At 39.4% G+C, this 19,968-nt stretch overlaps 1 protein-coding gene across 4 annotated transcripts in view; it reads right to left on the reverse strand.

Annotated features, from left to right (window-relative positions):
* LOC147224813 (UPF0606 protein KIAA1549) overlaps positions 1-19,968 on the reverse strand; it is a 38,436-nt gene that overhangs the window by 6,361 nt on the left and 12,107 nt on the right. Inside the window, exons 3-20 of one of the 4 annotated variants that reach the window (XM_086163256.1) lie at positions 17,729-19,888; positions 17,515-17,603; positions 16,338-16,497; positions 16,108-16,238; positions 15,524-15,716; positions 15,297-15,356; positions 15,068-15,213; positions 10,976-11,153; positions 10,090-10,274; positions 8,465-8,576; positions 8,358-8,371; positions 6,297-6,532; positions 5,132-5,241; positions 4,343-4,357; positions 3,755-3,960; positions 3,445-3,674; positions 2,458-2,599; positions 936-1,259 (exon numbers count right to left, since the gene is read on the reverse strand). In XM_086163256.1, coding sequence (XP_086019382.1) covers positions 936-1,259; positions 2,458-2,599; positions 3,445-3,674; positions 3,755-3,960; positions 4,343-4,357; positions 5,132-5,241; positions 6,297-6,532; positions 8,358-8,371; positions 8,465-8,576; positions 10,090-10,274; positions 10,976-11,153; positions 15,068-15,213; positions 15,297-15,356; positions 15,524-15,716; positions 16,108-16,238; positions 16,338-16,497; positions 17,515-17,603; positions 17,729-19,888 — 4,691 coding nt within the window. The remainder of the gene's footprint in view (positions 1-935; positions 1,260-2,457; positions 2,600-3,444; positions 3,675-3,754; positions 3,961-4,342; positions 4,358-5,131; positions 5,242-6,296; positions 6,533-8,357; positions 8,372-8,464; positions 8,577-10,089; positions 10,275-10,975; positions 11,154-15,067; positions 15,214-15,296; positions 15,357-15,523; positions 15,717-16,107; positions 16,239-16,337; positions 16,498-17,514; positions 17,604-17,728; positions 19,889-19,968) is intronic. The other 3 variants (XM_086163254.1, XM_086163253.1, XM_086163255.1) reach the window with 3 other exon arrangements.

Below are 19,968 nucleotides of genomic sequence, written 5' to 3' on the forward strand. Positions count from 1 at the left end.
ATTACCTAAATACCACTTTATACAGTATTTTGTTATTTTTTCCCGTTTTTTTTTTTTTTTTTTTTTTGGGGGGGGGGGGGGTATCTATTACTAATCTCTGAAATCAAAGAATGACCCTTAATTTCAAGTTTCGATTGCAGTCAAAATAAGAAAAATCATTGTTGCAGTTATAAGATTATTAAAAATGTGGTTATTCAATTAACCCCACTTCAGTCAGCTATGTGTTTGTTGTGACTTTGAATTCTGTTCTTATTGACGAGTCAGGGAAAAGAGAGGAAGGAATGTGGGACATTCAGTTTGGATTTGATATGATCAACTCACCAACCAATGAGATATGAGGGTATTTTCACAAGTAATCCTTCTATAGATGAGGGGAAGATACTCAGCTTAATACTCGCAAAGGAGGACAACTGACTCAACAGATCATTTCTATTTAGCTGAGCGGCACCGCTTAAACCTGTGGAACCAGTGGCTCGATCATTACAATTCACTGACAGAGATACAGACAACAATGTTTCTGCAGCGGTCTTTTGAGGGTCCTGCATTACGCACAACTCTAGTCAGTAAAGATTCAGCTCCAATTTGCTAGGTGTTTCCTTTACCAACCAGGATATATTGCCTTGAAGTGCTGTAGACTGAGCTTATGTGGGATATGTTCCTGGAGACTTAGGAGATAACTGACAGGGTTGTAAGGTCATAGTTACGGGGGGGTAACAGATGGAGGAATACTTAAGTGATTAGGTTGAAAGTAGAACGTGATTAAACTGGAGGCTAGAGGCTTCATGCTGGGACTGAATGGGAAAAATCATGAAAGGGAATGCACCGAAAGGATTTCGAGTTTTCCCACTTTCATTATGTTTTTGGCCTGATTGGTGTCGATGTCAGAAAGAATTTTCCTGCTGCTGTAGGCCAGAGGCAGAACTTTTACTACTTACACCAGAAAAAGGCCCAAGACCTTGATAAGCGGGGCCCCACAGTCGGGTGCCACGGCCTGGAGGGCTGGTGTCAGGGGGGTTGGTATTGACCCCCGGCAGAGTGATCCCAGCTGTGCTGCCCTGAGAGGTGGGCGACACCAGGGCAAAGGCATCATCCAGGAGGGAGTGCATCTGCTGACGTGCTTCCTCAATGGAGGGCTGTGGGGGCATGTAGGGTGGTGGGGGAGGGGCATGACCTGGAGGAGAGGAAGTAGGGCCAAGAAAGACGTCGTCTGTGGGGGATGGGCTTCTGTGGATGGTTCCTGGTCCTTGGTCATGGTCTGACTGAAATGAACACCACAGAAACTCCTTCTGAGTTTTTAATCCTGATTTTGCAAATACATAGTTTTTCTTTTACATATTTATCATGTTATAGTATCAGTTTGAGCTTGCAAACAGATATCTCTATGTGAGATTTTTCTGTCACTCAATCTCATTGTAATGTTACTTTACAAAGTTAGTCATTAGTCCTGAGAGTTTATTTCACAGAATTACATCCACAAGTAATTGTGATCGTAATTCTAATTGCTGAAAAAAGCAACAATTGACCAAAGAATGATAAGGCTGAAGATAAATTTACGATACATTCACTCATTATCTATGCTGCTTATTGTGCAAACAGAATCACCAGGTGCTGGGGTAAATCCCTGCTGATATCAGCATAGAGTGGGATATACACTGGACCAGTCGGCAATCAATGACAGGGCTACATACAGAGACAGGAGACCATTCACTCAATCGTTCATGCCCACGGGCAAGTTGAATTGCACAGTTTGCCCACAGCATAATTGTTGTCTTTTGGAGGAAGAGAGAGAGAACCCACACAGACACTGGGAGAGCATGCGGACTCCTCACAGACTGAAGAGCAATACAGCATGGGCAAAAACATAAATAGCCAATATTGCTCTATAAACAAATCAAGGGGATTTGCTGGTTAGGAGAGGATTCAAGCCCCATCTTTAACTGGACTTTCCCTTCTTAGAAACATCTGGAATACATCTGTTTTAACTATGAAATAAGTCGCAAGACTTGTTTGTTAGAAGCAGATTTATCGTGGCGACACTGACATAGAAGCTACTGATGTATCACTGTGACATGACCGAATTTTAAGTGAGATTTGACAGCTATTATTTATCAGTTAGCTGGAGGCTAACTCGTTACCGGAATGAATGATTGACAAACTACTCATAGAGCTTTGTCCAAAGAGGTGAAAGAGGTGACACAAATGACAGGCTGTCTTGGCTTAAAATGATCTTACTTACCATTACTTAAAACTCCAGTTCTGAATATAAGATCAACAGTATTTTGATAGTGTCAGTGTTTATGTTAAAAAAAAATCATACTTAACAGCAAGTAAACATCACTAAATAACAGATAATAGCATCCACTAATGGAATTCTAAAGAGGAAACTTGATATTCCTATTTAGTTCAATTTGACCTTATTAAAACTGAACTAAAACAACACAAAAATATCCTGCTTACCACATAGGCCACGTTGTTGACCCCAGGACACTTCCTGTAGGCATTATCAGTGTCTTCACAAATGAGATGATCTTTGTCTGCATCCGTGCCTCCATTCAGCTGCTCCCTTATCCTATGTTTAGGTGAGCGCCTCCCTCGACTGCTGGGAACATATAGAAAAAATTCAGTAGGCCAGGGGGTCAAACTGATTTTGGTCTGGGGGCACCATAAAACCTAATCTGATGTCAAGGGAGCTGGACCAGTAATATCATTGCGTAATTGCCTTAAAGTAACACTGAGTCAAATTTATTCCTTTGTTTTAATGAAAAGGAGAACAGGTCAATTATAAAAGTCTTGATATGTAATGAACCGTTTCTTTAAAATATACATGACAAACAACCTGAGGTTCATTAAGATAAGTAAGTGCAATTTCAACAACTCTATGGCTCAGTTCTCATTTGTTGTATTTTTCACGATGGCGAGTCTCATAGTGGCACCAAAACTTGCTGCATCCAGACCAAGCATACAGGTTTCTTGTTAACCTCAACGTAAAAATAATAGGAGGTCCTTTTTCTTGGAAAACTCTACACCCGATGTCCACTTTTCTCATTTTTGACAAGGACATATTGGTGATGAAGGTGTCAGGGCCAATGGAAAAGCAGGGAAATTAGTAAATCAAGTTGTAAAAATACTATTCACAGACTCTGAAGCCGCATTGCTGCCATCTGCTATAAGTTCTGAGTCACATAGTGCTGTGCTATGTTGCTAACACTGACTAAAACAATGCACCCCTTGCAGACAATATAGGAACTGATTTTTTATTTTAAAAAAGTAGTTCATGATTTTTATGTATTTTTTTTCAAATTGTCGATTCCACAGGCTGGTTTGGATCCCCCTGGCGGGCCCGATCCGGCCCACGGGCCGTACGTTTGACACCCCTGTTCTAGGCTATATAAGAAGAATGACCTCACAAACTAAACACAAAATACACAAAGTGCAAGTCCCAACCTTTTTTTGGGTTCAATGAAGACAGAGGGCAATTGTGCATTGGGCTCCAGGATCTTATCAATGGACATCTGTGCTTTCTGATAGACTTGATCCTGGTCTTTGGCATCTCTGAAGCCGTTGCTCATGTCATCCATTGCAGGAAAGTCATAGTGGCCCTTCCTCTTTGCACGGAGACGGATTTTATTACGGTGATGCTCGATTTCTGACTTGTGCCTAAGAGCTGCCTGAATCTGAGGAGAAGACATGCAAATTAGGCTCTGCACTTTAGATATATAGAGTGGATAGCTAGCAGAGGCTCATAGCAGCAAACCTCTTTGTTGATTTGATTGGTATCGGACAGTTTGGCATTAATGGTGGGGTTGTGCAGCGGTGGGACAGGCATGGGCTGCATGGCGATGAGCTGGACCTTGTTTGGAAGTCTCCTGCTTGTGTCTGTGGCCCTAGACATCCGGTCAACATGTTCAAAGATGGAAGCTGAAGATAGCTGCTCATTTGTGCCATTCATTGGAGGGGGACCTGAGGCAGAAAGCAATAAAACACAACAGATCATAGTGCAGTCATAACATGTTGTAAACCTGCTATATAACAAAACGAGAGACAAATTCTATGGTAGACTGACCAGAAAGTGACTGTTTTAAATGCACTTAAATATGACATAAGTGGGGAGTGGAGAGTTCAAACATTAAGTCCAAAACTAGGTTTCTGTTTCAAACAACTGCAAATTGCCTTTGTGTGTGAAGCCAATCCTATAATGTAATTGACACTTCAGCAGAGAGTGATTGATGGTGGGAACTAACAGCACAAAGTGACTACAAAGACAGATGGACAACACATACGACTGCTGGAAGCCTAGGGTGATGACTACTGGAACACAGACAGAGAGGAGACAAACTCTTACCAATTTTATTTTTGCCTGCATTGCAACAGAAAGAAAGATAAAAAAATAGAAATGATAACTGGACATTAATGGCAAAGGTAACATGCTGAAGCCTCCATTGAGACTTACGTCAAGATATGGTTGTTGCGAATGTTTCTGTTACGATAGAGTAACCAAATTCAAAATTCAATTTACTTCTGAAACATTTTTTCAACTGAATGTTTGTCGTTCATTGCGTAGAATGATGTGATTAAAGGCAACTGATCTAAACTGCCAAACATTATTACAGGCCCCCCCCGCTTTGAAAAGTGTTCCATCACATAATTATAATAATAATTGACTTAGTTTTCCCTTTTACTCCTGCACACTGTGGCACAGCGTATAGAGGCAGAGGTTTATGAATAACCAAACAGAGGCTGCTCCTTTGTAAATGAGTCAGGCTGGATTCTGTTTGCATGAATGCTTCTGGCTCTTAGTTTCTGAGTGGCACTGCAGGCTCAGATCCACCAACAAGCTATCAGTCAGTAATCGCATATTTTTTCTCTCCTTTCCCACTGTATTTTGGCTGCCACATATATTTCCCAACAGGCATTTTTTTTCCCCACATTTACTATTTCTCCCTGAAATCTTAAATGGCAGTGAGTTTAGCCTTTTTATCATCCCAACTCATCAACTCATCTGAGGTCTTTGCCTTTATATGTGTTCTGTCCCTACTGTCTCATTCCCCTCACCCTCCTCATCCCGCATTTGAAGACTGATGTGAGTGTTGCCGAGGCTACATGCCATTTAAAACATTAATGGGGTCCTTACGAGCTTGCTTGGCGTCCCTGGGTATGGCGTGGGCTCTCAGGTTCTCCTCAGTGGATTCTCTCTCACTGGAATGGTCACTGACGGCTGAATCGCCATCTGATGGCGAGACCCTACCCAGGAAAGACACACTTACATTAATAATAGAAGGGCAAGAAGGTACTAACACTCTGGAATGTCATGCATAATCGAAACCTTTCACTCGTCTACAAAGACAAGCTATGTGAAATCATCAAAGAAAATTCTAATTTCGAGAGTGGGGTGTCAAATGGCGAATACAAACTTGTGGGATGCACAAAAACGCCTGTAGCTTTAACATAAAAAAACATAAAAAATATAACACACATGTGAAAATTCACCGCAAAACAGCACAAGGCACTCCACACAGGATATTTAATAGGCCCTTTACAAATGCACGGTTCTGAAAATTGAAAGCGGTGTCAAGTTTTTATGAACCAATGAATTTTGTGGTTTTGTATCAAACACCTTTGGTTTATCTTATCTTATTTGTAAAGATAATTAGAAGAGTGTTAAAAATAATAGGAATTAACAAGCCGTTTTCAGGAACACTCCCTGACAATTTTCGTCGGGCCAGTATTTCAAATAACTGGAATCAACCACCATCAATCTCCCTCTCCGTTAACCACCACTGTACTAACTGTAGAAAAGACAAAAGTTAATTGGTTTAATAGCAAAATATTGTACTAATGTTTGTTAGTGTATCAAGTCCACTCATTGGTTTCTGCTCTGTCAAATGTGAGTAATGATATGCATATTTTTCATTTGTTTTCTTTTGTTGTTTTCTTTTAAAAGCAAGTGAAGACCAAAGGCTCTCAACGCCTTCTGCGTCAATTATTGATTACTTGACTTGCCGAGCACCTTTTGTCTGGCTTAGTGTGGTAAAAAAAAAACAAAAAAAAAAAAAACATAGGGCAACATACGTGTGTACTCTGCAGAACATATACACCTAATACTTTTAGAGCAATGAAAATGGGTTGATAAATAGTGGGGGTTTAAAATGGTTGATGTAAGATAATGTAGTTTTTCTTTTTTACTGCTACATCAAAAGAACAAGTCATAAAATAACACAATGTTCTCATATCTTTATATCAGTCTGGCCGATTCCTACAAAGTCATTGCTCTTCCTTTGGCCACCAGAAACACTGACCTTTCACGCCTGTGACTGCTGCGGGATGCTTTGGTTGAAGAGGCTGAGTTCTTCAATATGGGAGTGGGAATCTCCCCATTTTCAGATGGGCTGGGACCATCTTTAATTGACAAGGGAAGGGGCCCGGGCCCAGAACCTGGTGGGTTGGGCTCCGAGATCACGATGACATCATCCTTGTTCTGCTGGCCAAGGTGCAGCTTGGCAAAGTCGAAGCCTTTTACACTGGGAGCTTGTAACTGAAGAGAGACGCAGAGGAGAAGGAAAAACAGTTTAAAAAAGGAGACAAAATGGAAACAGAGTTGAAGAAAGGTTAACAACATGAGGCTATAACCTGTGACAGCCTTCCACATCTTTGAATTCAATCATACTTTAGTTCGACACTATTGGGATATGAATTCAGAATTTAAACCTCGGTGACATGATTTTTGGTCACGTAATCCCAGTTGTTTCAGATGAAAATGAACATCTTCTGAGGCCATATCAAAGAGGCAATGACATGCCATGACTGTCATATGTGACAGTCAGATGGAAAGATGAAGAAGAATTATTTATGTTAATTCGACTGTTGTCTAAATCCTCCTGGGTTGGAAAGTCAGACAGAAAGTAATGAGGAACAAGATGTAGGTGTGTGTGTGTGGCAGACAGAAAGAGGACCTGCAAACTATGAACACACACGAACGAGAGAGAGAGAGAGAGAGATAGAGAGAGAGAGAGAGAGAGTAGACTAGTTAAGTTCAAAGCCTCAACAGTACCTTGGTAAGAAAAATAAAAAAAGGTAGTAAATCCATTCATGTGGGTTTTCTGTGAGTCACTTTCATACATGCAGAAGCTTATCAGAAAAGTCAAGATGTGACTGGCTGGTATTAATTCTTGAAAAATTATGTCCACTTCTTAAATGTATTAGTGCCAAATTTGTTGCTTACAAGACTTAATATAAAACGGTAAATAGTATGACGCTCGTCATCTAGTACAAACAGAACATATATCTGTCTGTATTTCTTTCAAAAGAGAAGGAGCAAGTCACTGAAATGGACGATTCATGAAAGCTGCAGCTTGAACAGTACAGCTTTTTAAACCGATTCAAGACAAATACTCACTGAGAGCAGCCAGGGAACTAGCAACATCACCCACGTATTGCACTCACTAATTAGAGCTTAGCCTGCTCTTTAGGCAAATTAGGGACTACAAACACTTACTCTCCCCTAAAGAACAACTACAAAGCTACTTATTCACCACAATCAGTACACTCCTCAGGACCTGTAAACTACAAACACACACAAATAAGCACTTTCTAAAGAAGCCATTTTTGACAGGTCACAGCATGGTCTAATCACAAGGTGTAGCTAAAATTATGACACAGCTAAACTATTTTTGTGCTGTAAGATGTCAAAATGTACCAGTCTCTATTCTCCAGCCCCACCATATACCTCCAGCTCGGCTGTCCTCTCCTCAGGCAATACTTTCATGTTCCTGTCACTCTTTCTCAGCATTGCCTTGTTCTCTTGTCCACAGTGCGCTTTAGGTTTTAAAACTCTCTTTTTATAATTCTCTTTATTTTCTTCTTCCTCATTTTTCTCACTGCGAGAGTGGGGTTCGCTTATAGAAGAAGCTTCTGGTGTCTGAGTGGCAGCAATGTTTAAAGGGTGAATAGCAGAAGTCACAATGCAAAATGCTATGATGTTTGCATCATGAAAAACAGTATTTCGCTGGTTGCTATTTGAAAACATTTATACATTGCTCTAATGGTCTGGATAATTTCTTACTGTGGATGATTTCTTGCTTTATTAAATTTCATAGCAATAAATACTTTGTCTTTATTAATGAAAAAATCTAGTGAATGTACTGATTTAAAATAATGATCATTAAAATTAAAATGTTCAAAAAAAAAGGTTTTTCTATCATATTTAAATTTGAGTCGGGTTATTTCCACCCAAGTTTCTATATTTCCAGACCCTCTCAACGTCCTAATCCCTGAAAGAGAGCAATAAATTAATCACTACTGATGAACAAACAACACGAGGTCTCATCTACATCTACTAACCACTAGACACTGCTTTGTACCTTCCTCCTTTTCAAATTGTCTTTTTGTTTCTGATCCTTATATGCTATATCTTCATTCTGCTCTTTTTCCTCCTCATCTTCCTCCTCTTCTTCTTCCTCCTCCTCCTCCTCCTCTTCTTCTTCTTCTTCCTCTTCTTCTTCCTCCTCTTCTTCTTCTTCTTCGTCTTCTTCTTCTTCTTCTTCAGTCAACTCATGTTTACTCTTGCGTTGAGGAAGTCCCTTTGGGACAGGGGTTCTTGATTCTCTGAGTGAGCTTGAAGACTGAGAGCAGAGCAATGATGTTAAGCGACAAGTGACTGTGCTGAGAGGCGGGAGATTTAGTTTATGTAAATAAAAAAGGCTCAGCTAAGAGTACAATCATGTCAACTCAAAAAATGCACGGAAAAATAAATTCAAATGTGAGTTATTGTTTTTGTCTCAACAAAATACTCAGGGATAAGATTTTGTCAAACACTGACCAAAAAATAGCCATTATATTTTCTGTAACTCTGGCACTGCAATTTCCTTCGGGATTAATAAAGTTGTTCTTATTCTTATTCTTATTCTTATTCTTATTCTTATTATTCTTATTGTAAAAGCAGTTACTACATAATTTTACAGTGTTTTGACAAACGATAAATACACTAACAGCTAATCACAGTCCATCCAAATGTAGAGGTGATATCTCTACCCAGGCAGATGACTTGATTAAGACAATATGTCAACAGTTGTACAATAAAAGTACAGGGCTCTGAACAAGGGTATTGGGACATGTTTAACAAGAGTGGTCTGAGTAGAACTCTTTGCTGCATGTCTTCTCAATAACATCTAGTTTTCTTGTTAGTATCAGAAAATACTTCATTGTTACAAATTAGGGATAGTATATTTGAGTCCATTTGTACAAACAGATATTCTGCTCCAGTCTTACAATGGTTAAAGGACAATTAAAATCCAAGCCATACTTACTGTAATAATGTTATGCCATAGTATGTGTGCATTGCTTTAATTAATTGCTCTCTAAATCTAAAAAATGTTGTTTTTTTTTTTTCTTTTTTCAAAAAATGGTTGGTACAATATGATATGAATCACTTTGCTAAGGTCATTTTTTTTCATTCCTCTTCTGTAAGTCTGACGATTAAAATAAACTGACCTGTTGGTATTAGGAAAGAGTCCACGTACTGTGTACAGTACTAAGGATGAAGACAGCCTTTAAATAGGAGTAGCCTCTCCAGAACAATGATCGAATGTTTTCTCCTCAATAGTAGGTGATAAAAAAATACTTAAAGGGGAGAAAAAAGCAACAAAAAGAACAAAACCACAAACACATAAAAAAATCTTACAAGAATAGTTCCATGGAACAGAGACATCAAGTTTTAATCTTGCTAATGTGCTGTAATAAGCTACTTCCTGGTATCATTAAAAATGTATTCATCTAGTCTATAAAAAGAATGAAGAATACCACATCACAACCATGACAATGACAGGGCAGATAAGAGTTCATTATAGATAAAAAATGTCAAATTTCCGTGGTTCTAAATTTGCCTTTAATATCTCTTTGGAGAGCACAAAGATATTCAAAAAATCCAATAACATGAATGGAAATATGAATGAGTGGCACAGACTCTTGTCTAATTCATTTCAATCAAAGAGCTCATTAACTACTCCCTGTTAATTGGTACCTCAAAAAAGAAAAATAACAGCAGGACTAAGGTTTAACCTAAAATAAAAAACAGTGCAACACTGAAAGGACTACCTTCTGTCTCTGCTGGATGGACGTCATGGCATCTGGTTGGAACTCCAGCTTGTCTGTTCGACACAGTTTCCAGTACAGGATGGAAATGATGACTATGACTACCAGGAGTGGAATCAACACCCCGATAATGATCCACATGTTGGTGTTTTCGGTGTCAGAGGTTGAGGACGTCCCCTTCTCAAAAGCTGCGAAGACATGAAAGTTTAACTTGTAATATAAATGCGGCACACATGCTTTGTTTGCATAAGAGTCCCAACATTTGGATCGAGAGTTTCATGTTTTATTCCCCTTGGGCCAACTCAAAACCTCCATAAGGATGCTAAAGAGCACATAGCTTGTTCTTTTGTCACAGATGAACGCATTCAATTTAGACCTTCATTAGTTTTAATTAAAACTCACTCAGTCCTCTGGGATATTACAACACAGCACCCTGACAGACCTCCCACGAGAGGCTCTTATTAGGCTCCCATCTCCTGTTTGGATTACTAATGAGTGAGAGAGGCTTTTGATACCTTGCATATGAAAGGAAATAATTATCTCGAATGTTACTATAAACATGAGGGGAAAAATATGAAGCCAGGACCTTGTGTGCATCCAGGCAAACAAAGAGACTCGAGACATGGAAAAAGGCCACTTTCGATAACTAATATTCTCTCTGATGCTTAGAAAACACATCATACGGGATACTTTTGTTTCTTGTAATAATTCTGGGCATCACTGCATTTGAGCCAACACTAATTAAATCCAACATGATCGTGATGAGCTAAGAAATGTACCACAAAGGTACAACTTTATTACATGACAAAAGCAAACATCAATAGAAAAGTAACAAAAGCATTAAATAACTTCAATCTGACACCTACTGTATTTTCATAGAGGTACTCACGCTGAGCTAATATGCCTTGAACACGATATCCCAAGACAATGGCAGCTTTCTGGACGTCCAGGGTATTGAGCAGGTGGGCCGTTTGAACTGCAGGCATCCTCTGACCACTAGGCCCCTCCACAAAATATACTATCTCTAAGGGCTGGTCTGCACCCGCCAGCTGGCTCATACTTACAACCTAGGGGTTGAAAAGTTACAGTGAGATACAGATAGCAAAGAATACTCAATCGCAAGTAGAAAAACATATGAAACTGACCACTAAACAACACATGTGTACATTACTGATGTCACAAAGGGAAATTTAATTCATTTCAGCAATCTACAGTTCAGATACTTGATACTTGACATGTTGGGTATTCATGCTGTTTTTTATTATTTAGTCAAATATTAAGGGGTATTGATACACTGTATCCTTACTCAACCTGAGATATAGATTCAACACTGTAAGACCTGCTTCTAGAAAGGATTCCTGGAGGGTAAGCAGCATCTTACTGAAACGCAATAAAACAGAATTTTTGATAACGTTCCTAATGAGGAATGTGTCATGATTTCAATAAAACTCGAGATTGAAATCATAATCCATGGAAGCCTGTAGCATATTCTTTTTCTTCTCGTGTTCTGTTTTTTATGGGGCAGAAACAAGAAATATCTCCTACCACAAGTTATAACCAAGCTTATAGGAGATGTCAATATACTGACAGAATGACAATGGAGTCTACATTGAAAATGTGTAACTGATAAGGTGTCATGGATGTTATTGTTGTCAATTCTGCTTATCGGCCCTTTTACAGCCTATTGATTTTTTTTTTATTCCTGCTTAGCTTTCTGTTGGGGAAAAAAGGAGGCTCACGCAAATGTGCAGTTTCAAGGCATCATTTCCCAAAAAAATTCTTAACCAGAAACCACATTTTCAGCTATTTTTTCCTCCCCCTTTTTTGTGTGGAGGTGCGGTTCAATGTTTTACAAAATGGCCGTCTAAAACAATGCTTATCATTACTAAAAGACATTATTATGAAATTGTGAATCCCTTGCCTGCTGTAATTAGGTAAGCAACTTCAAAACTGTGTCAGGTGTTAAGAATCTGAATTTAAAATGACAATAAAACAATTATCTAAAATATCAAAATACCCAAATTAAAATTTTAAGTAGTTGTTAGGAAGTCAGCTATTGTCAGCATCACATATAGAAACTGACTTCGGCTTGAGCCTCTTTTTTTTCTCTGGGTGCTGAAATCCCAACCTGAATTCAACCAAGTATTAATGAAGTTTGTGTCCAACTGCCTAACCTGAGGGAAAACAACATCCTTAAAATGAATTCTGCTCCTGATAGCTTATGCGAGGTCACACTCACATTTCCTTCACAAATATACACCATCAAAAATACCTGTAATCAAAAACTTAGATTATTGACATTATTATTTGAACCGTACACTTTATAAGTCTCTAAAATATTGAAATAACATTTCTAAAATCTCTTTTACATGAAATGCTTTGACTATTTTGAAGGTGAGCAAACAAACGCTGCTAAAAACATTTGCATTTTGACCCTTTTTGTATTTTTGTGAGAGCTTTCCATCTTTGAATTTGTCACTGGGATGTCTGATATAACTTTTTGTGTATGTTTATGAGTGTAGTTTCCCCTCCGGTTGCCCCGGGGCACAGCACATCACTGTCTGCTGCAGTCTGGGCTAGTGAAAAAGAGTAGAGTACTGATCACGCCTGGAATAACACAGAAAAACTACAGCACAGACTACCTCATCCAGGGTATGATCCAGTCCATGCACAGTTATTAGAGTGGAAAGATGGTAGCCAGACTGTGTGTGTTGCACGACCCGGATTCAACCTCTTCTTTTATCTGTCTAGCAGACTCATGAGGTATTCTAACAGCAGATGACACAACACTGAATTTGTCATGACATTCTGCAATGCTTGAAATATGTGTGGGAGACCGCAAAATGAGGGATTATACTAAGGTTCAGTCTGAATCACCCCATTCTAATTACATTCAATACCCATTCCATGATGACGTTTTTCAAAATGTAGAAAAAAAAAAAAAAAAAAAAAAAGACATATCCAAACTAAGCTTCCTCAGCGGTGTGACCCAATCAAGGTTGAGAGGAATATAAGCACACAAAAATCTAGAGATTTAAGAAAGACACCCGTGTTCAAAAGCATCATTTCAAAAGGTAAAGATGATGCCAGAACCACCTAAAATAAGAGATCTAATCATAGCACAGAGCTCAACACTGAAGGTTTACCACTAATGCGGTTCTAAATTGCTTTGTGGCTTTCATGGAGACAACAGTGCAGAAGATAGAAAGGTCAGGAGCAGTCTAGTTGCATCTTAGCCTCAGAGGATATTCATTTCTCTGACAGCCACCCTGTTTAAAGACCAACATTTGCGCTCAGATTTCAGGGGTTAGATCAAATATGCTGCCCTTGTCTGTCATAACAGGCTCCTTCATATTCTGATTCTTGAACTCTAGCTGTTATAATGGCTACCCTTTCAGAAGTGGAGACAGACTCTTAATCATGCCACAACACAGACACACATTCTGAGAAATGGTGAATAATTGATCTGCTTTTTGCAACTCTTTGGTTCACAGAAGCCATCAAGTACCAGGACAAGAGAAATGAGGAAAGAGGACAAGAACAAGAACTCATGTGGTTTTGGGCTTTGAGTGGCTAGTAGACTGAATGGGATGCTGTTGCCATGGTGACACAGCCATATCCTGTCCCTATAAGAGATGAGCTGAGCAGGTGCGGAGAAAGTCAACAAAAGCAAGAGCCTGATTAGCAAAGCAGTAAGGCTCTCAGCGTTTACCAATCTCACATAATAAGCCCTCAGTGCTCATGAAAGGATAGTAAACCACATCTTGCCTCAGGGAATATCGAAGAAATTGGTACTAGACTAGATGCTTTTTTTTAAGATTAAGCATAGTAGTTTTAAAGGATTCCTTGATTAATAAACAACAAAATCTAGCATTTAAAGATGCAAGTAAAAACAGTCATACTAAATAAAGAAACAGTGAAAAGGTCAATCACTTTATCAGTAGCAAAAAACAACAAATCAAAACAGAAAATAGGATGTACCGGTAATAGTTTATTTGAAATCTATCTTACACAAAGACCTAAGAAATCCCTTTTGGAAAAAGCCAAGCTGAACTGCATTAACAATGTTTAATAATTGAATGTTTCATTTCGAACTTATTCTTGTGGACTGGGATGAATAACTAGGGGAGTGACATGTTATCTTATTTATCTTAGCAAACGCAGGGTCAGAAATCCCAAATACTAACTCCTGATATTTTGTTATAAACATTTAGAGCTTTTGCCTATGCTGCTTTTGTCTCTTCATCTCTGAATTATTTGGTAACCCATTTCAAGACTAACATAGAACATAAACAAATGGACATTTACTTTAGCTGTTGGTCACATCTGCTGAGATATGAAACTTTGATATATTAGTGGAAATTAAAATAAAAAATGTAAAATTGGGGGATGGTTAGTGCAAAAAGACATTTGTTATATCCTGTGCAGTGACAAGAGTTTTCAAATTAGAGATTTGTATCAGCAGCACACTCGAATAGTCACATCCCTCAACTAGGTTCCACTGACTAGTACCTAAAAATGCTCTTTGCAGTTGATGGTTGGCTCTGTTTGATTACTCTGTTATATTTCTGAAAAATAAAAGTTGCATTTGGTGTATCTTCAAGCAAATCAATTCTAGAGTTTAGAAAGTTGGGCGCTTGGATAAGACATATTCAGTAAGTAATTGCCATTCAAATAAAAAATTATTCAAATTGAATTTGTAAAATGTGGTGGTAAGTTCAGTATTTTTCAAATGTCGATCATTGACAAATGATCAAATTACAAAAATATTTATCTGTAGAGTAGGAAACCTTTACTCTCTCATATTCAGTACAAAAGATAAGATAAAGATAAGATAATACTTTATTGATTCCCCATTGAGGAAATTTGAATTCCACAGCAGCATGAGGACAGGTTATTTGCTTATTATTATCTGAAAATACTTTACGGCAGTAAAATGAATCTGGTTTAGGCCAACATGAGTTAGAAATTTAAACATTACCTGAACACTGCTGTTGCCGATGGTAGTGGCCCTCTTAACACGTTTGACTAAACCCATGGCCTCCCCAAGCAACATGGCAACCCTCCTCTCCATGTTGGCTTGGAAGATTCTTTCGCTGACTTCATTCTCCTGCACACCCAGCAACACTGTATCCAGACGCAGCACAGCGAAAGTACATGTCAACTTACTTTTGCCATTTTTAATCATCTCAGAAGCTGAACTATCATACCTGTTCGCACCCAAGATGAACGAAGAGACTGGCTGGTATTCAATTCAGGATAATGGAATGCTTTGGGGGAAAGATGGACAAGAAGTAACACATTGTAAAGTGCAATTCGAAATGGCCATTTGCTCTATCTTGCATCCATGACAGAAAATAGGATCGCTTATGAGAGATCACTTTGAACAATATACTGCATTTCAGGGGCATCAAAAAAGGAAGAAACAGGGACTCACGCTCAGCAATCTGCAGAACAGGATAACCCAAGTAATAGCTGAATTCCACTGTGGTGAGCTTCATCAGTGCATTGCTAACCTCTGACCCCATAAGATAACCTCTTGAAGTGCGCACAGTAAAGGTGATGTCCACTGGTTGCCTTGCTGGGTGCTGGTCTTGAATTTTAGGAGCAGCCATGGTGATGTTAACAATCTGAGAAGGCATACACATAATAATTCTGAATGCAAATTAGTACACATTTTTGTTATGTGCTGTGAAAAAAAGCCTGCTCTGTCAAATGGAAATATTTTTAATCAGACCCAAAACAACATTAAATGTTCTAAAGCCAGATCTAGTACTTGTTAAATTATAGTAAAACTAATGGGCGAGGGCAGGGGGGGTTGTCAAATATTATTTCTAGAAGTAGCTACTTTTTGAAGATTTCTTGCTAGGAAATCCTGTCATACTGACTTCAAAATCTGATCAGTTTTTAAATCTTGTCAAATTAATATCTAATACTATTTAAAGTGCAATGTTTTTTGAAAATATCTTGTTTAGACTTTTGAGGACCCACAGTAACCCAGAATGATGTCTGGTCTGTTACATTGACTGTGAAGTTGGTTGAGTCCTTGGAGCGTCGCTGAACTTCTGCAAAAGCCATGGTCAGACCTCTCTCAATGTTCTCACTGAAGTTGCAGACCCGCACATCGATGTGTTGAGGAACAAACTGCAGTACTGCACAAGGGACAGACACGAGGTGCTTGGAATTAAATGTTCGAACAGAAGAAAATCTGAGTATCATTCAATAGTTGGGCTTGATTTAATTTAATTTACCCGTGTGGACTTTGTATTCATGGTCTGGTGCAGACCATCCGGGAGACATAGACAGGAAGCGACGTCTTGACATTCGCAGTGCATTAATGACAGACAAAGCTGTGTATACAATTGGTCCAGATGCCAGCCGAAACACAAACTTTGGCGGTGGTTCGACAACCTTCAAAGACAAAATTAAAGAAGTAATGTTAGATTTTACACACTCACACACACATGCACACACACATATAAAGTACATATATATACACTTTAAAAAAACATTTTTATTTAATACGCATGCATTGGTAGGATACAACTTAATTGATCATTATTTCCCAGAAATAAAATTTGAATTGTTCTCTTTCCGATTAGTCAAAATAAAGCCACTCTTCAAACAGCCAGAAAAACAATAACCTCTCCTCCCTTAAGTTATCACATGCAAACCAGCTCTGTTCAAGGCTGATCTTCTAGAATTGATAGGAATCCAACTACAGTGCATTTGTACTGACAACCCCTATAACTTCATTGCTTATTTGAGGGCATTTTAGTATAATCAGGAAAATAAGAAAATAATGCCGTTGCCATTTATCCAAAGATCAAAATTATGTCTGACAGAATAATAACTGTATTGCTGAAACACCCAGAGGATAATGAGTTATGTAATATTTATGGACTGAAGAGAGTATTTACTTCTTCCTCTTACCTTTCAGCGACTACCTTCAGGGGTCACCACATTGAATCATCTGCCTCCCTCTATCCCTGTACTCTGCATCCTCTTCCCTCACACCACCTAACTTTATGTCCTCTTTCATTCCATCCATTAATCTCTTCCGTCTTCCTTTTGGCCCTCTGCCTGCCAGTTCCAACCACAACATCCTTTTACCCAGACATCACAATCCCTACTCTGCACATGTCAAAACCATCTCAGTTGGGCCTGTCTGACTTTATCACCAAAATATCTGACATGTGTGGCAATCGTATTTCAATATTTCACAAATGTTAAATTAATGCAAGCAAATTCCAGTTATTTTTTTAATTTTTCATAATTTCTCAAGTGATATACAAAGTTGTTTGGTAAATTCAAGTATATTCATATAGAATTTCAGGATTAGTAAGAAGAATCTTATAAAACGTTAACAGTAGGCTGAAATAGTAGTTCAAGTAATATTTTGTGATTGTCTGACTGAAATTGATATACCTGTAATTCCACTGATTTGTTGAATTCCCCTTTCAGGATGTCTTCAACTTGAGATTTCGCATTTCCAACTGTGGTGCCAGGTGGAAAACCTTGACGAGAAAGTATAAACTCATGGTTAGAATTTCTTTCTCTCGTTGATAGAAGTAAACAGAAATTTCCTAAAATCCAACTTAGAAAAAGGTTTGAGCACAGCAAGCTGACACATCCCACTTACTAATTTTTACTAAGTAAGATGGCTGGTCAATGTTGCAGATGTACTGTCTCATGGTCAAGGTCGGGGTCTGTGTCTTTAGACTGGTGGTAGGGATGATGCTGACACTTGTGAAACCTTCAGTAGTGGCAGGAGCTCCAGTTGCTTGTTGATGAGAAGCGGTAGTGGCAGTTGTGGCTACAGCTACATCATGGGTTGAATTAGCTTGACTGCTAGCTGGAATCACAGTCGGTGTGGCTGGGATGTCACCTGCATCTTCAGTGTGTCCCTGATCACCCACCATAACTGGGGGGATCGAAGTGGCATTCAATGTAGCGTCAATTGGTGCTGAAGTGACAGTGAAAGATTGCTCTGTTGTGATAGAGTCATCAAGGGGAGAAATATCTGTTGTACTGACAGTCTTGTCAGGGGAGGATTCAGTGGGAAAAGAGAAGACAGTTGTTGTTCCAGTTAAGACAGGAGAATTGTGCATAGTACTTTGAGGGAAAGACTCTGTAACGAACCACTGGACATCCGTCAGAGAAAGAGAGGATATAACATCATCTGGCAATGAAGTTATCGTAGGAGCACTGGCTTTCAATGGAGTTCTGCGCTTATCAGCAGTGTCAGATGATGCTGTGGACACCTCATCATCAAATATGGATGAAGAGTGATCTATTAAAAGGGGTTTAATGATAGAGGGATCCAGATGAGGCTCTGAAACGTTGACCAGCTCAAAAGTCTGTGTTGGTTGTATTGTGGTTGGTTGGTCATGAGGCTGAAAGCCTGAAAATTCTTCCTCTGTCATAGTCTTATCACTGGTGGAGCTGATGTTGGTTGTGACGTTTGTGGTGCTAATAGATGCCACAGTGATGTTTCCCTTTTGTTCAGCTGCGCTGTCTGCACCAGAGTTCTCTTTTGTCAGCTGGGTTGTATAATACTCCAAGCTGTTCATGTCTGGTAAGAGGACATCTGTCGGGTGAATGCTAAAAGTATTTGACCAGTCTATATCTGATACTTCTTCAGTATCACTGTGAATTGTGGGAGTAGGTATTTTTGTATACTCAACGGTGGTCTGACGCGAGGAGATGGAGGAAGGATGAATGGAGGTCAGTGGGACAATGGTACTGTATGCTGTCATGAGGCTGGGAGAGGGTGAGATACTAAGACGTTGTAAGGATGAAAGGGATGTACCCAACCTGGAGGGGAAGGATGTATCATAATGTTCTGTGATGTCCTCAAAATCTAAGTTGTCAGAGGGTACCTTGGTGACAAGAGAGTAGTCCTCTCCCTCTGTATTAAAAAAGGACATTGTCTCCATGTAATCTCCAGAGCCCCAGTCCACTTCCATGGAGTTGGTGTAGTAGAAGTCCTCTGGAGAGATCTCAGTGGGTTCAAGTGAAGGTGAGCTGCTGGGAGGCCCAAAAAAAGGCACGCGGTAACTCGGTGCTAGAATCTCTTCTGGGTTCGGGAGCATGTTAATGTAATGCTCTGGTTTGTTCTGGTCATGTAAGGGGGCACTTCTGGGGATCAGTTGATTCACATCCTGAAATTCACCTGGGCCATTTATAGGCATCTTCGGGTCACGCAAGAAATGTTCATAAAAATAGGATTCATCTGATGGAAAGTCCAGTCCTGTCAATTCCAGTTTGGGGGGCTGTAGGGGATGAATAGGTTCCGAGGACGTTGTTGCGACAATTTGAGTGGCCACACCATCTGGGGCATCAGGAGTAAAAGCAGAGTGACTTATTGATGCTGTAGATGTATCTGACTGAGGCTGCAACTTTTGCAATTCAGAGGACGATTGCTTGGCAGAATTTATCCTGGCCAGCTTCCAGTCTGTGGAGAGTTTAGCTGGAGTCTGAAATCCTGGAGAGGATCCCAATACAGGTTGGGGCGGACTTAATGATGGAGTGGAAAGAGTCCGTGGTTCTTCTGCAACGAGGTCACTTAGAGTGAAAGATTTGTAGCTTTCGGGAACATGTCCCCACTTAAAACCAATGTCATCAGTATTTGTCCCTTCATGGTTAAAATGAGAAATAGATGGCAGGGCCTCAGGTGTATTTTCGCTCTCAAAGGCAGTGGGATGTGAAGCTGTTAAGGCAGATGCCGTTGACCCTGCTGAAATCAGACCACCTCCATTTAAGTCCTTGGAGCGGCGTGTGGAACCCAAAAGAGACTCATCTGCAAAGTAGAAAATTGAATGATTAAGTCACTCACAATGTAGGGACCATAACCTAGTGGTAACTCAAACTAAGATCAAA

This window comes from Fistularia commersonii, chromosome 17, assembly GCF_037954325.1.
Source record: "Fistularia commersonii isolate RoL2024-O1a breed Wild chromosome 17, RoL_Fcom_v1.0, whole genome shotgun sequence".
NCBI lineage: Eukaryota > Metazoa > Chordata > Actinopteri > Syngnathiformes > Fistulariidae > Fistularia > Fistularia commersonii.